General features: G+C 40.2%; 1 protein-coding gene across 1 annotated transcript in view; it reads left to right on the top strand.

Annotated features, from left to right (window-relative positions):
• The window catches only part of LOC137985201 (voltage-dependent T-type calcium channel subunit alpha-1H-like), a 57,522-nt gene that overhangs the window by 56 nt on the left and 39,497 nt on the right, over positions 1–17,969 (top strand). Inside the window, exons 1-10 of the mRNA XM_068832725.1 lie at positions 1–863; positions 1,931–2,025; positions 6,986–7,036; positions 7,720–7,827; positions 8,323–8,454; positions 9,390–9,462; positions 13,053–13,130; positions 13,730–13,762; positions 15,075–15,196; positions 17,764–17,811. The exon at positions 1–863 is cut by the window's left edge and continues 56 nt beyond it. Coding sequence (XP_068688826.1) covers positions 588–863; positions 1,931–2,025; positions 6,986–7,036; positions 7,720–7,827; positions 8,323–8,454; positions 9,390–9,462; positions 13,053–13,130; positions 13,730–13,762; positions 15,075–15,196; positions 17,764–17,811 — 1,016 coding nt within the window. The 5' untranslated portion in view covers positions 1–587. The remainder of the gene's footprint in view (positions 864–1,930; positions 2,026–6,985; positions 7,037–7,719; positions 7,828–8,322; positions 8,455–9,389; positions 9,463–13,052; positions 13,131–13,729; positions 13,763–15,074; positions 15,197–17,763; positions 17,812–17,969) is intronic.

The following is a 17,969-nucleotide window of genomic DNA, read 5'->3' as shown; positions in this document are numbered from 1 at the left end:
TTGTTGCATATAGCTTCCTTTGGATTCGCTCTTATTTACATAGAACATACTTATGAAGCAACAAGCGAAAATAGGTTTTGCGTATCTAAGGGAGACTTAAGCTTATTCTTAGATGAGAGAAAATCAACTTGAATTTTGAAAGAGCTTGTCTAATGCAATCCACAGACTGCTTGGAATAACTTTGTTGTCAAGGGAATTTAAATGATCCAGACCACATTTGAAAGAGAGGAACAAACGAGTTAATAGAGAGTGATATTTAGTTTGCGTCAATCGTTGCAAGGAAACGTTGGTACTGCAAGCGATTTGAGAATGGAAGTTGTTCTGAAGTCAAACAATCGGTTCTGGAATTGTTTTGATCTTTGACAGTGTTTACAGCCTTTTTTCACGCTCTGATTGCCATTTTCACAGCGAGATTTCTCAGTTCTCTGCTGTGCATTCTTGTGGCTGAAACGCCTCTGTATTGTTTGGCAGATTTCTACAACGTGTTTATGCGCTATGCAATCTTGCAAGGTTGTGCTACTTGCAAGATGACAACATTCCATTAATTAACTGAGAGGTGTAAAGTTGTTAGTGTTCAGGAGGTTGTAATGGCTAAAAATGAAGTGTCCCAAGTGACCGATGAAAGATCGCGAACTACTAGCTTCACGGTACTTTTGGAAAGCGAAGGACCAGCCGTGGCAAACGATGATACTGTTGAGAAATCTCGGTCTTCGTCGGATGCGGGGTCGAACAAAGACTCCGTTCCCCGTGTGCAAGGTATTAGAGCAAAGTTTCGCAGCTTGAAAAGGCGTTCGTCCGTGGAAAACTTTGGGCAGTTTGGCTTCTTAGTACCGGCTTTGGCATTATTTCCACAAGCAGATGGGGTGAGGAAATTTTTGTTTGTTGTTACGCAAGCTTTGAATTGCTCGACTAAGACTAGACATTCAACAACATTCAAAGTAACTTAATTAAAGCTTTTCAAACACATCGCATATCATTATTTTCCGGGGTCAAATGTTAAAGACTTTCGATTTAAACTTATTAGGCCACCTACAAAAGTATACACGTAATCAACAATTCTTAAGGCAGATGATTTTATTAAAGTCTTAATTGATAATATGTTGAAATGTCAAGTAGGTTTTAATTCCCAATTTTTTCCCTCCTGGTGTTAAAAGTAATTTTGAAGTAGGCATCTGCTGGGAAGATTCCTCGATTAATAACTTGATCATTGTTTTTTTTGTACACTGTATTTTTAATAATATTATGTTTCAGAGTAATGTTTCCACAAGTGCATATTATTTGTGAAGTATGGGTCGTGTGTCTGACTTTATTTTACTGAAACTGCATTGTTTCCCCTTCAAATGTTGTTCTAAGTCACAACAATTTGGATAAAAAAGAACATTACGAAAATGTAGATACTCAACCAATATTGTATTTAGAAGATATTATATCAGGGTTGTCAGAAGGTTTTGCAGTAAATAGCTGCTGCTACCACTACCACCACCACTACCACTACCACTACCACTATCACTACCACTACCACTACCACTACCACTACCACTACCACTACCACTACCACTACCACTACCACTACCACTACCACTACCACTACCACTACTACTACTACTACTACTACTACTACTACTACTACTACTACTACTACTACTACTGCAACTCCTGCACATGCTACTACTACAGCTACTACTGCTGCTGCTGCTGCTGCTACCACTGCTGCTGCTACTGCTACTACTACTTCTAGTGCTAGTACTAAAATAAAATTAACTCAATGGGATTTAGATATCTGTGTTTATAAATATTCTTTTTGTTGCTAAAACATCACAACTACTGGAAATTTTTTTTCCACCACCAAAGAGACTCTGGTTGGCACATTAATAATAATGGGTGATGTCACTGGTATCTTTGTTATAGTATTTACTTTCTGTTGTTTTAGAGTGATGCTCTTACTCAGCAATTTGGAGACCTGCAAGGCTCTCACAGGGAGCTCAAGTTGGCTGCAGCTCACATTGACGATGCATTGAAAGGAAGGTAAGTTATCACTCGCATTGACGGCTGAAGGTATTCTATTGCTTAATGAGTAACTCATTATTTTATTGAATTTACATTCCTGGAGAGAAAGATCTTAGACCTTTCCTATCACTGACTGTTTTGGACGTTAAGCCTAAAACCTTCACCCCACCCCACCCAACATAATGTTCTTCTTTTTTTCAGAAAGAAGCTCAAATGATCCAATCATGCCATGGGGGGTGGGGAAGGGGGAGTTTTAATACAACAAGAAGCTGGAAAAGTTAAATTTTGTGCAGGGTTTTAGGGTTCACATAAGATAACATCCCCTGAAACCTACTTTTCCTTCCGGTAAGATTACGTGACATAAACTGATTTCTTACCTAAAGAAAGTTCAAAGGTTAAAACAAAGAATAATGGACCTCTTCAGCTTGAACGTTTTGTTTTCCCATTTCAGACTACGTGATGTTCCCAAGGGAATTTTCCTTTTGTTTTTGCATAAGTTATGGCTGGACACGTATGCACGTGCATAAGACGACATTTGAAAAAACTCATCCTTAGAGTAACATTACGTGGTCTGAAATGAGAAAACAAAACATAGAAGCTAAAGAGGTCCATAGACCTTTCCACGGTTGATGATGACGCCTTCTTGCCTGGGGAGGGGGGGGGGGGGGGGGCAAACACGGGTAAAATTACAATAAATGTATTGGATTTTGGCCGACTTTGAACCGCAGTAATATTGCTACAAAGAGGCAGATTTCCACAGTGAAAGTGTCTTTTAAAAGACTTTTATACTGAGATTATTTTCATGAAATATAAAGAACAAGTTCAGGCTACAACGACCATAAACGAATCTTTAAAATTTCATACAAACCCTTCTAATCAAATCATGCAAATTGCCCTGAAATTAGAAGCCACATGGGAAGATTTAAAATTCGAATTTACAGACGTCGTACCTTCCTTGATGGCCTTATTTAATGAATGATATCAATAAAACTTTTCAAAGTAGTGGCAAAAGTTGGAAATCCATCTCTTCTTATGCATCTATCAATGTTTAGACGAAGAGGGGGGGGGGGGGGGGGGGTCATCTGAGCTGTATTAAATATAGGAACCACACAGAATTAATTAAACAGGAACGTTTCTAATGTACCTTTCAAGAAAGACTACATTGCTCCTTCTTTACCGTTTACTCGACAAAGTGAAATACTACAAAATCATCACATCTAGTTGAATAAGCAAAGGTTACACGGACCCTGATGAACGGACTCTGATAAACATCACCCCATACCATAACTGAAACTTGAAGAGTCCTTCTCAATGCGTACTTAACAGGGCAATAACAACAACAACAACGTGTAATTCCAGTAAATGACGTCAGAAAATCTTGGTACTCCACAAGTAGAAGTTGATAACGTCTTCGAAACAACGCGCATGAAAAATACTACGTTTGGTTTAGCTACATGTACGTGCGCGAGCTTATTTTCTGAACCTACAAGCTACGACACAATGCTTTCTAGCAAAAAAAAAAATTGCTAGAACTGGCAATGTTATTCTCTTTCTTGTAGCTTTCGCTGAGGAGTTTTCTGAAAATATCAGTCAAAAAAATGAATTCAACTGACAGCTGAAAGGTCACTTAACAAACCTAGATGATTATCTTGGTTACTCCTCGCTTAAAATCCAGCTTTGGTTTTGCCAAAATTGAATTACAAATTATTCAAACAACTTTTACATTATACTGAATACCAGATGGGTCGCTGTAGCGGTATTGCACTATAAAAATATAATAATAAATGCATGCCAACTCCACACATAGACTCACATATACCAATATTTTCCAAGATGGCGTCTCCTGGAACACCAGTTTAGGACCCAGTACTCTGCATGGTTAAATTCAAATGGCCCCAGTTCTGTGCACGGTCAAATTACTCTGCATCTGATTGAAGAGTACACTTGACATACGTTACGTTAGTTTACCTTTTCTGAAAAATCGGAATTTTAAAGTGAAACAATGGATTGGATTATTGTCTTAATTTCTGTGTACACAATTGATTTCCGGACTTGTTCTTGTTTTATTTTAAGGAAAAAGACTTTAGTTAGCTTGTCCTCGATCCTTGATCTCCGATCTCCGATCCTCGATCCTCGATCCTCGATCCTGATTATCCAGAAAAGCAAACTATAGCTGAAATCAGACGTAGTAGTTGAATGCATACTTTCATGCGTTGTTCCACACGAACGGCGGTAAAGCAAATTCGAGAAGGATTCGTTGTCGTACGCGAACAACTGTTTCTAATTGTTCAGGTAGCCCTGGAAATATCTTCTTCTCGCCGAGAAAGCCCACAGTCCGCGAATAATGATCATCACAATCTCCATAATAAAGTAAATAGCAAAAGCTGTGATGTAAAAGTAAATGTATACAAGAAAGATCTTTTCAGACAAAGGCCTTTGACGCTTGAATAGCTCTTTTAAGATGAGCGCGGCAAAGAATGGAATCAACCCGTACGACAGAATAACGGCAGGGAAAAGGAGGCAAGATAATATAACAGAAAAGCTGTAGCGAGACGCTTTCTCAGCTGGGCTCTTAAACTTGTCAATAGGAAAACCGATTATACAATAACAAATTAGAATGACAAGCTTGAGAAAGGCGTTCAGAATATGCTTGATGTATTGAAGACAGACCATCAACATCGAGAACGATGGAATGATGAAGATAAATGGAATACTTCCAGGCAGAGAAGTGATTTGCCTCATCTCTGTTATGAGATGACACACTAGAACTCCCGCCATAAGCAGACACAACCAGCTAACAAACTGAACGGCGACTTCTTGGAAGGTCACTGAACGTTTCTTTCGGCTTCTCGTCGGCATCCGCGGAGTCGTTGTGATGTACTTGCAGACTAGCACACTGCAAAGGAGTATTAGTAGGGTTAAGGCTTTAGTTGCAAATGTTCCGGTCTTGATGAATCGTTGAGCGTCAAGTAGGACGCCATTGAACCTCATCAGTGTTACGTTCATGGCCGGCCATACTTCCGTAACCAGCACTGTTTTGACTTCCTTTATATCGCCAGCGACGGATACCAGAAACCTGTCTGTGCTACGTGCCACTGTCTGAGCAGCTTTTCCCGCTCGCGAAGCACCTCGAAATAATCCAACGCCCCCGGCTAAAGCTCCGACACCTGCTGCTATTGCCGCAAAACCCATATCTACGACTGATCAGCGACACAGTCACAAGCAAAGCTGTTTGAGGAGAAGGGCGTAAGTTTGACGGAGGAGAGACTAGGGCGAAGATGAAGTAGAATTAGCATAATGGTTTTTTTGCTTTTCTGCATGGAGCAGAGAACCGCTTGCGAGGGCTAGAATTGCGTGCCGTTTAAGGTATTGAAGTGATTCACGGTTGCACGATGTACGGCCCCGCTCAGTTCACAGCGCGTCTTTATTGTTTACTTCCCTGTGGTATGGATCAGGCAAGTAACGACTGCTCTGCGAATAGCCGAAAATAACATTGAAACATCCAATACGACTGGCCTGCTTGTGGTCCAACAAGTAAATTTCAGATGCTGTGGAAATTTAAGAATCATACTCGTACTTTCAAAAAAGACAAAACTTCAAAAGACAATACGTCACAAAATTTGAAAAATCTCAACTTGAAAGAAAGCTCGTACGCGTCAAAACAGCATAAAAGTGAGAGAAGTGAACCGGAAGTGAACTCTCTCGCGCGCAACGTCTCAGCAGGGGTCGGGCTAGTAATTACCAAGAGACGCTCTGGCCCCGTTGGAGCTGAAGGATGTAGTAATGTATATGGCAAGACGTGCTGGCTGATGCAAACCAGAACTCACGATGTCTTCCTGGCGTTTTGCTAAATAAAGTAAGCCTCCCCTTCAAAAAACAAAACAAAAAAAGGATTTAACGCGAAACTCACGGAAAGTTCAACATTACAACTTTCTGTTGTTTTTCTTTTAGTTTCTTTTTTTTTTATTTCCTATTATATTTATATTTATTATTATTATTATTATATTTTATTTTTGTCCACGATTCTCGATCCCCGATCCCGATCCTCGATACTCGATACTCGATTCTCGATCCTGCTGTTCCAGGAAACTCAAAATTCCATACATTTACCGTAATCTTACCCGTGTTTGCGCTCCAGCCAAGATGGCATCATTTACCTTGGAAAGGTCTATTCATATGAGATTCGATACCTCTGTGCTACTCTAGACTGAGTCACCAATAACAATACAGATATGTACGACTTCTGGTCCACGAACAAAAGAAGCTAATGAGAGATCTTTTGTTTTCGTCCACCAACATGGCGGCAATGACGTCACGTGAAAACCTAATGCTAAACGTATTGAAATCTGTGCTCAGACCTAAATTATCCAGATCTGTGCCAAAACGAAGAAGTTGTTACCTTCTGAAGTGGGTGACTATCTTCAAAAGCCAGGATTTTTTGTGTCGTGCAACTCATTGCGGTAAAGGATTGGGAATATACCTTGTGTAAAACGTAAGGAAACATCTCGTGTGGTCTCAAATCCCATAATACACCTCTTTTACCCCCCAAGAATCTGCATAGGCATTATTTTCAACTTCTCTTGTCCCAGGAGAAATAATTGCAAATAATGGTTATTCAAAAGTTTTGGGGGGTAATAGAGGTGTATTATGGGATTGTGGAAGTAGTGAATAACATAAAACGCGAATCAGTTGCTCTACAAAGTAACGAAGGATAATTGTAGCATTTGAAGTCCTTGTCAAGCAAAGAGCATTGCAAGGTTTACTCCTTTGTAACTTAACAAAAGCGACCGCCATTTGTCCTATGGCAAAGCTAGTAGAGGATAGAAAACCCCTTTTTGTCTTTGCATTGTTGTTCTAAATCGTTTTACATGGCAAAGCAGTTTGCGGAGTCGTGCATTTACATCATGTTCATCAGACAACGTGGCACCTATTCAGATTTTAAGAAAGTAACGGGTTTTTTTCCCGAATTTTCTTTTAGAGGAAGTTATGGAAAAGCTCGATCATACTTCAAGCCCAGACTGTCCCAAAGGTAAATTCTGACCACTTAAAGAATATTTAATTCATTAAAACTCACCCACGCGGATGCTCTTTCATTTGAAAACGTGCCATATGGATTTGTGCGTGTTCGCTCAGCGTCCATGTTCAAAGCGGGCAATCTCTTAGCAACGTGGGCAATCTCTAATTCTCTACAATGCAATTGAACAGGAGAGCACACCATTAAAGGAGCTATGTCACGCAAAATGAATTCTTTACAATGCAATTGAACGGGAGAGCACACCATTAAAGGAGCTATGTCACGCAAAATGATGTAATTTCGTGACACCCAAAATGCCCAAAAAGTCGAATGAAACATTGCCGCAAGAACCTGTCCACTTAAAACTGTTGAACAACGTAAAATAAATACAGTGAAAGGAAAGAGAAGCATGTATGGACACAGATGGATAAGGTTGAAAAGGGATCTTGAAAAAAGTCGTCCCGACGTTTCTCGCCTGGATAAAGGTCGTTTTTGCTCAGAATCATCTTGTTTGTGATGTTGATGTAACAATAATTTGTCAGTAAATGAATTCCACATTACCAAAATAACATGACATAGCCCCTTCAAGCAGGCTTTACTGTAGAAAACGGCCTCGTTAATTGACCAACGAAATTGCGCGCATTATTTGGGAAATACAAGAATAGCTTTAACAATTTCGCGATTCATTTTCATTACAGATGCTTTAATATCTTGGACAACACCTGGTTTCGTCGACTCGTCATCTGCAATACTCTGTTGCATTCGTTTCTTATTTTCTTTGAACCGCCAAGTGTGAACGTGTCGAGGTACGTAAGCCTATTGTTTCATGGCGTTCTCGCAGCCGCCGCAGTTGTTGTTGTTTAAGTTCCCTAATAATAATAATAATAATAATAATGTGTTTTTTTTTCTTGTTTTGTTTATTCATTTGTTATGCAAGTGGAAACATAGTGCGTTGTTTTGCGCCAATAGGCACAATACTTGGGGCAAAGCTGTTCTTTCTATAGATGGTCTTGGAAAACGATAACTCCATGATTTGCTAGCGGAGTTGTGGACTCCTATACACCTTATTCCAAAATGGCCGCCATTTAAATTTCTTTGTTTTTATTCAAATAAGCCCTTGATGCCTCGTTCTTAAGCTTAAAATTCAAAAGAATATTTTATCTTGAACGAGGCAACAAGGGCCATTTTGTATCCGCATAAATCAGCGGCCATTTTAGAATAAGGTGTTTTTGGCTAGCTTGTTATACACTAGGCAGCCATACCGGGTAAACATTAACCTATCTTTTTTGTTCTCTAACTAGTGTCCATCCATTGGTCTTAGCTGTCAACTTTTCTTGTCTCTTGCTGTATTTCTTTGATCTCGTGGTGCACATAATTTTCCTGACCTGGCCTGTTTTCTGGACCAGAAGTACTGAGGGAGGGTTGTGGAATGGGTAAGAGCGAATGAAGTCATGCGACCTCAGGATCGCTTTTCATTGGTGGATGTAAGATCTTACTATTCTAATTAAATCAAGTGAAAGCTATGATTCTCGCAGTTATGAACGCAATTCTAGTAATTGCGTAGAGAATCCTGAAAAATTCAGGACTTCACAGCTTCACTTGATTTCATATCTGCAGTTCAAGATATGATTCACTCTATATATCATGTCGTTCATTGATTTATTCATCACGGGAACATTTGGACGCAAAAATGACCAGCTCCCAACGTCACTGGCTTCATAGCTCAGTTGGTTAGAGCGTCGCACCGGAATCGCGAGGTCACGGGTTCAAACCCCGTTGAAGTCCTGAATTTTTCAGGCTTCTCTACGCAATTGTAAAAATTGCGTTCATAACTGCGAAGATCATAGCTTCACTTGATTTCATATCCGCAGTTCATATATGATTCATTTCATATACCATTTCATCATCAGTAGCTTTATAGCTCAGTTGGTTAGAGCGTCGCACCGGGATCGCGAAGTCACGGATTCAAACCCCGTTGAAGTCCTGAATTTTTCAGGCTTCCCTACACAAGTGCTAAAATTGCGTTCATAACTGAGAGGATCATAGCTTCCATTGATTTCAGTTCAATATAAGGTTCATTTCATATATCATTTTCGGTTATTCTAATTTGCATTGATTTTTTTTTTGACACAAGTTACACCAAAAATTATTGCTTTCTATAACATAACATAGACGGACAATTTCTAACAACTTTTTTTGCTGACGCGGGCGTCGCGAGAAACACAAGTCCGTTCTACTTTCCGCAATGCTTCTCGGAAGATTGAAACGAATGTTTCAAAGATGTTTCCTTTTCGAAAGATTCCCTGGTTTAAGGTACATGTTGGCTTTAGATAAATTCCTGAAGTTTGAAAATTGTCAATTCTTTCAGGGTGGAGTTTATTCTCGTCTGTTGCTTTACCATGGACTTCATTTTGCTGTTGGCTTCCAGCTTTTCTGGAGTGGTAAGTACAATCTTTATTTCCGCGTGAAGTTCGCGGCTATTGACGTAAATGAGGAAGGGACCGTTGCTTCCAGCTAGCTCGGTCGTGAGTGAAATAACAGCTAAAGGAAGCACATGAAAAAGCGAAATATTGAGGGTCTTTACAGGACGATTCTCACCGAAGCCAGGTTAAATGGTGTTGTCACAAGATTCTCATTTAGCAAAGTGGTCGAGTAACTGATGAAGTATCTGATGAAGTGTTTGCTTTTGGAGCACTTGGATTTTTTTTACGATAATGCATCATCTTTTGACAGAACTCCATTAGCCAGAAGTCTCTCGATTTCTCTTTGTGACTTATTACTTTACGGAATTATCCAAATTTAGAATAAAGGTTTTGCCAAATTGAGTAGCCAATCATATTGGGCCCAATGGCCACAAGGCTTATGATGGGCCCGCAATGAGTAGCCTCATGAGGGATTGCACGTGCTAACTGCAAAATCACGGATCGAGTACGAAACGCAATGCCGCCATCATTTTTTTCCCGCAAAAAATCTGGCAGTGGCCGTTCTAAAAGTAGATACAGTAATAGTGGATTTAAGATCTACGACAGCGCATCGACAAGTCGCCTCGTAAGTCTTTCGCGATTATTCCATCTCTTTCAGGTCGTACAATGTGCGCGAATTATCCTAAAAAGTAAATTAGTTCAAACGGTTTCAGAGTTGTGATAGAGAACGAAAGGTTCTCATTTGCATACTCACGTTGTCGTCAAAACCTCAAATTTTGGTGATTTCACGTCGGTTGTTAGAGCGGTTTTCAATTGAGTGTCGAAAGTAATTTGATAATTACTTTGGTTTATGATTAATTCACTCAGTGATTGGTTCAAAGTTCTCGCGCCATTTTTTCATCCAATCAGAAGTGAAACCAAAACCAATCGTGGCTCACGCGTGCACATTTTTCCTCGCTTTGTGTCGGCTACGTGTAATTACTTCGAGTTTTGATTGGTTTGCTGGATTGTCTCAGTCCTTTTTGATTGGCCAAAGTAATTACTTTGGTTTTGGTTTTACGACACTCAATTGAAACTCGCTCTATGCAACGCACTGCAAAAATATTTCCTAAAATGCGTGCCGCACGTGCAGCACGATTATTTTTTCCCCTTTTAACCAATGATATTATTGATTTTACGATCTACGACGCGGTCGTCAACGAGAACGTCACACATTTTAGCACATATTAGGGCCGTTTATACGAGAGAAAATAAGCCGCGGCTAACTCTGGCCGCGGCTTCCGTAAGCCGCGAACCACCAGTATAAATGGTACAAAATCTACGTTCACGGCTTTCTCAAGCCGCGGCTTATCCCGGCTGGGGAGTTTATACTCGTATAAATAGTTCCTTTCGCGGCTTACGTAAGCCGCGGCCAGAGTTAGCCGCGGCTTATTTTCTCTCGTATAAACGGCCCTATTCTTGCTGTACTCTGGACAACAACCACGTGAAATCTCCAAATTTGAGGTTTTGACGACAACGCGAGCGCACAAATGTGAATCTATAATTCTCTATTTTTACTGGGAAACCGCTCTTACCAATTTATCTTTAGGATACTTCGCCCACATTGGCCGTATTTATACTAGCTGATCCTAGAGGATGTCTAAAGGCTCGTTTACACAGAGCGATTTTGTCCCATGCGATAACAGCTTACGACAGGACCACGACATGATTTACGATTGTTGTGTACGTCATGTTTTAAAACGCTGCGACAATCGTAAGTCACGTCGTAGGCCTGTTGTGAGCTTGTCGCATGCGACAAAATCGTATCGTGTAAATCGGCCCTTAGGGCCCATTTGCATGGTACGATTTTTGTCGCATGCGACAAGCCTATGACACGCCTACGACATGACTTACGATTGGCGTGTACTTCAGAAAAATGTCGTAGCATTTTAAAACATGTTTTAAAACGCTGCGACAATCTTAAGTCATGTCGTAGGCCTGTCGTAAGCTTGTCGCACGCGCCAAAAATCGTACCGTGTAAATCGGCCCTAAGACGTCTCAGACGCATTAACCGTCACACGAATTAAGCGTCTCAAGTCAAGTGCGTCTAAACGACGCGCGTAACAGACGTCTTAGTCTTCTAAGCCGTCTAGTATAAAGTATCTTCCATTATCTTTTGAAGAAAATCATGAATTGATTTCTAGCCATCGAAGTTAAGTGCATCCCATATTTATATTAATTGCACTTACGGCCAGACGTTTAATTCGTCTGGACGTCCTAGACGTCCTGGGCCCGGTTCCTCGAGAGCCGATTAACTTAATCCAGGATTAGCGTAAACTTTTGTTTCACGTTTTCAACTTTTTGGTGAAACTTTCTTTTGCTTATTTTTGTTTTTCAAGATTGACGTCTTCTCATGTTAAGTTCTGCCGAAAATCTGCGTTGAACAGCATTTGGGAGTAGAGAAATAAACTGCTTGGTTAATTTTTAATCTTAGATTAGCGTTAATCGGCTTTTGAGGAACTGGGCCCTGAAGTATAAATACGGCCATTGTACGACGCGACCGAGATAGCCTAACCGCAAAAAACTTACGATAGTGTAAAGTGATATTTTGAGGTGACGTTTTCGTTGACGTCGCTGTCGTAAAACAATAGCTTTGCACGCCCTGCACGTGCGTTTTTCACTTTTGCCCATTTCTTTGCCGTCGTCAGCAAAACTACAACGTGAAATAGACAAATTTGATGTTTTATGAAGGACGTCAGCACTTGAAGATGAATTTTCAGTTTCTCCCCTAATTTAAGTGCCGTTTCGACGAGTGTCATTTTTGAGGAACTACCACACCCTTGCCATATTAAAAAGGTTGAAATAGAGCAGTTTTCAATTGAGTGTAGTAAAACCAAAACCAAAGTAATCACTTTGGCCAATCAAAAAGGTCAGAGACAATCCAGTAAACCAATCAAAACTCGAAGTAATTACACGTAGCCGACACAAAGCGCGGGAAAATGTGCACGCGCGAGCCTCGATTGGTTTTGGTTATACTTCTGGGCCCGGTTGTTCAAAAGCCGATTAACGCTAACCCCAGATTAAAAATTAACCCAGGAGTTTATTTCTCTACTCCCAAATGCTTTTTCGACGCTGATATTCGCTGAAACTTTACATCAGAGGAAGTCAATCTTGGAAAACAAAAATAAGCAAAGGAAACTTTTACCAAAAAGTTGAAAACACGAAACCAAAGTTTACGCTAATCCTGGATTAAGTTAAACTGCTTTCAAACAACTGGGCCCTGATTGGTTGAAAAAATGGCGCCAGAACTTTGAACCAATCACTGAGTGAAGTAACCATAAACCAAAGTAATTCACTAGTTACCTTCGACACTCAATTGAAAACCACTCTAGTAACGAAGTGATTACAATAACGCGAATTTATATTTAGAGGTGACGCTCTACTTGCTGTCGCCGTTCTCCTTACTTAAACTCGCTATTCTTTTGTTGCGTTGTTGTTGCTGTAGACTTCCCCGCTTCTTAAACTGATTAGCTGAATTCCATCGCAGATCGAGACTTATGGTTTATGTTCTTGAAAAATGCATTATTTAAAATTTGTTTTTTTTTTTTTGTGCTTTTTTGTCTTCACAGTATATTCTACAGATATTTAGATCCCTGAGATTAGCTCTTATTTTATGCAAAGTCAAGAATATTCGACATATTTTTAATGTGAGTATCTACTGAGGAGTTTTAACTTTATCATTCGGAAATGTGACGGGTCGTTAAATGCCGGTGCAGCTAATGTAGGTTTTGCGTCGGGTGTCTGTGGCTTTAGACTGGGGTAGGAGTTCGATTGCGTAGTCGAACTAAGTGGGATACAAATAGCAGAAACACGGGCGGAGAAACTGGGGAGGAAAGAAAGGTTGGATACCTGCGCCCTCGTTTCTAGTGGCTCGCGGCTTCACGTATCACCGCTACCTAAGCTACTTCATGTATTCCTCATTATGACGAACATTAATGGCAGTACGGGAGCTCTTAGAGTAGTATGCGTGTAATTTGGAAACGGGTTTGGCGGCATATTCAGACAGAACTTTGTTTTTGTGAAAGAACAAAAGCAAGCGTAACGCGTTATTGCATCCAAAATGGCGACACCCAAGAAAATTATAAACAGAAAAAAGGATACGTAGCGTTGTTTTTTTTCCTCGATTGCTGAACTTAACTATCTGTTTTTTTTAAACAGATTATGGTTTTGTCGATACATCCAACAATCTAAGAGGATAGTTCCTTAGTTTGACCCACTTAAAAGTTTATATTAATGCGTTTTTCAGGTATTGCTGACGATAGGGTTTCAACTTTCAAAGGTATCATTGTTAGTGTATTCAGAAACTCACCGCGGGGAACCTCTGTCTTCCATACTTGGCCTCGGAATCAACCCATTCCCGAGTAGATTTATTTATAGAACGCCTCCCTTGGGAGATTCAGCACGCTCATTGTTGTAAAAGCCAATCAAAACAAAGCTATCTCAGCGTCAAGGGAAATATGATACTTTTCACCGGGAAAACCTGTAAGTGTTAATAAAAATAAATTTACTCGGAAAATGGTTGACTCAAGGAATTAGTGGAGACAGATATTCTCCTTGAGGAGCTCCTGGTGTATTTTAATGTTCTTGGTGTACTGTTTTACGTTTCCCTTGATTTGGTTACTACTTCCCAATTGCTGAATTCGGCAAAGTTTCGTGGTACAGCCCCTTTTAGACCCAAAGGCCAGCTTTTTCGCTATACGATTGTCTGATAGAGGACAGATAGAGCGACTTTCGTGTGATCTTGAAAAAAGCGTTCGCAATTTGTTTCACGGACCAATGTTTGGCAAGATTAAAACAAAGCTTCTCCTTATTCCCGCCAAGGAAACTCCTAATATGGGCAGTAAACAGTTCGATCGCCCAAACACATTACCGCATTTCAAATGACGTCAAAGCGAAATGCTGATCGCTTTCCAGAAAGTTCCATGGCCAGATGACGTTGTTTGCATCCGCGCTCGCTAAACCAAATGAAAATCCCCTCTCGTTTGTTTTTTGTTCGATAAGCCAATTAAGTGTTTTGCATTTTTGTTTCGGTTCTGTTTTTACGTTTAATTTTCAAGGTCATGTGAAAGTCGCTCTACTGGAATGCAGTTAAGCACGCGGATTCAATAAGCGTCACGACTCAGTTTCCCTTTGCTCTTGTCCATCGACATCACTTGTGTCTCGGAATATAAACAATTAAAGAACTGTTATAAAGTGTCCCCCAAATGCTACGTCTCAAGTACGGATAATCAGCTGCATTTATCCTAAGCTAAAAGTAAAGCCAATCTTTACCCTTCCTTATCGTTGCAAATAGGTAGCAAATGATTAGACTTAAAGGGACACTTCGTGTTGGATGTCAGAATTGGGCGTGCATTTAATCACGTGCACAGTAATAGATCTCTCCTATGATAGGAGGTTTTCACGTGACGTCATTTCCGCCAATGCCGCCATGCTGGTGGACGAAAACAAAAGGTCTCTCGTTAGCTTCTTTTGTTCGTCCAGCAGAAGTCGTACATTTCTCTATTGTTATTAGTGTCTCTAGAGGTTGGTTGAAAACGTCCTATTCGATATTATCTCTCTGAGTAACGTCTTTCTTTTTTCTTTGCTTCTAGTTATTTTTTATAGTTCTAGTATTTGTTCTAATGTTTGCCGCCATTGGAGTTCACATTCTTATGGATGTTTATGACTGTAATGGCCCCCTAGGAAATTCATCTTCTACAACTTTATCTCATGGGTAAGATCTGCTGTTTGACGCAGAAGATTTGTGTTACTAATAAAGATCATTGCGTTCGACGTTTGGAGGACGCAATTTCTAATGTTGGGTATCCTTTGGTACGTGGGGATCCTGTGCACAGGGCGAGCTTTAGCAAGTTTTCGGTTTTCGTCGTTCGTCTGCTTTTTCAGCGCCATCTTGATTTACGTCATACGTGCATGCGCGTCTCGGTTTTGGTACGTCGTATGCGCAAATGACGAGACATCTTTTAGTAATAATCTCTCAGACAATTTCAACAAATTCCAGATTTTAACAAATTTAGTGTAGGTAACGTCATCACCTCTTTACTCCAAACTTTCCATTTTTAGCCACTTTCCACAAGCCTCACATATTAATACTCTCGATAGACGTTCTTTACATAAATGCATCGTCTTCATGGCATCTCGGCTCGTCTAGTGATTCTAACCTCCAAAGTTTACGCACTTTATAATCAAGTATTACTCCTAGACGTGATTCAAAGAGAGATAGTGCGTCAAGAGCCCATGACTGGGAGCGAACAGCAGCCGTGTATTCCTGTCACGGCGTTTTCACAGATCTATTTATTTTTGGTTTGAATTTCTCGTGAATGAGACTCCCCCAGGAGCCCGATGACCAATCACAAGCAACTAACTTGACGTCATAGCACTATACCGAACCGCAACTTCCTTTTTTTTTGCGGAAAAGGTAATTTTACTAATAGATCGGTCTGTGAAAACGCCGCTCAACATGGGAGTTGTTTGCTCCTAGTCATGGGCTTCTGGTACGTGTAGACTGTATCGGTGGTTTTTCATTTCATTTCTTACAAGCTTCTTAGAAGGACATTTTCACTCTATTTTTAGTCACACCGGAAATCCAACGGGCTCTGTTCTGTTGATGGCAGCCACAAAATAAAGACAAAACCGATTCCTTTGAATTTCAAGGACTTTTGGAATGCAAAGACTATCTTTACCTGCTTTTGGTGACGAATGGCTGAGGCTCAGTCACCCTTATCCGGATATTTTTGAATCCGTAACTTTTTCTTTGCGGATTTACCTTCCGTCCATACGTATCCGGCGAATCCGCAGCTTTTTTAATCCGCCCTTCAAAGTGAAAAGTTTTGAATACGGAAAGAATTTGGAATCGAATAGACGGTCGAATCTGGATATTTTGAAATCAGGTGACGTTTGCAAACTCAGAACCAGTCTTTACCGCGTAAATATTCAACATGGCCGCTGAAGGAAATACTATCGATCGCTTCTCTTGTCGCCAACTCGCAAGTCTCTCCCTCAATTGAAGGATTATTCTTAATTGTCAATTTGCTCCAAGTGAAATATTATCGTTGATTTGGACACTGAAAGCTTGATAGGGATCATGGGTAATGGACTTTTTTTTTAAAAGCCGAACCTTAATGTCTGGACTCGCTGGACTCGAACCTTGGAACGTTTGATTAATAACCCCTTCACTTAACCACTAGACTTCCACATCACTAATTGCGATGATGTCATTCTTTTAAAATGTCAATAATTTTTTCTTCTGTGAATGCTATTGTGGTCGATGTTTATAATTTTCCATGCGTATATCGATATTTTAGTCGCTATATGTTTTGAGGAAGGTTACGGCGATTTCGCGTCGCTTTAAGAACGAAGCATTCAACATTTCGGAGCGCTATTACAGTCAATCATTATTGCTGTTTCTGAACAGCATGTTGTCTGGGTATCAAGGACACACATTCGCAACATTTGTGAATGCTGTTCTGGTCGATGTTTATAATTTTCTATGCGTATATCGACATTTTAGTCGCTCTTCTTTGAGAACGAAGCATACAACATTTTTGAGCAGCACAGCCTCGTTTGTTCATCGAAGTTTTTCTTTCTCTCACCACCTGACATTTCCAAAAGTCGGGTCGTCACGACTTGATCGGATCGTCACGATCCGTCGAGATATTTGAAGCTGCTCCAGGCACTTGAACTTCCGGCAGTAAAGCTTACTTCCTTTTTAAACTTCACGACCCGACATCTGGTGAGTCGGGCCGTCAACAGCAATTGACGACCAGACTCAGTTCATGTACATTGGACATGTGTGTATTGTTAAGTGGATAAAAACAGTTCTTTCAAAAAGGGTTCTCCGGATTCAAATCCTGTGCAGGGATTACTTTTTCTTTTTTTTTTTTTTGCTTTTTATCTGCTACCACAAGTCCAGGGACAGAGCAATCTAAATGGAGGATAATACTTCATTTGGAGCAAACTAACAATGAAGGATAATCCTTCATTTGAGGGAGAGATCCTGTTGCAAATGCTCTGTTGACAGTGGTCACAGAGGAGTCTTGGATACTAGAACAAATTCGGATACGTGTGGACGGGCAAATTCAGTTTGAATACGTTACGTGTGGACGTGAAATTTTTTTGGAATCCGTAGAGAAAAATTGCGGGTTAAAAGTATTCGGATGTGGACTGGGCCTGAGAAGTGTTGCGTTCAAACTTGAAAGGGCGAAGCAAATATAAGAAGCAACAAAAATGGTGTACATTCATCTGAAATCATCTCGTTCTTTCATTTCACCTTTCCTTTTACAGAAAAATTGTTCCATGTTACGTGGACGGCGAAGAAATGGTCTACAAGGGGTAGGTATTATGATAACACTTCTTGTGTGCAAACAAAGAGCTAGAAAAAAAATCATGACAAAACTGATTGAATTAAAATGTTAAGCTGTCAACAAACACTGGTAACTTCACCACATTTGAGTTATTGCTATAAACGTAAAGAAACGCTACCCCTTTAC

Source organism: Montipora foliosa, chromosome 14 (assembly GCF_036669935.1).
Source record: "Montipora foliosa isolate CH-2021 chromosome 14, ASM3666993v2, whole genome shotgun sequence".
Lineage (NCBI taxonomy): Eukaryota > Metazoa > Cnidaria > Anthozoa > Scleractinia > Acroporidae > Montipora > Montipora foliosa.
This window is presented reverse-complemented; position numbering and strand designations above follow the sequence as displayed.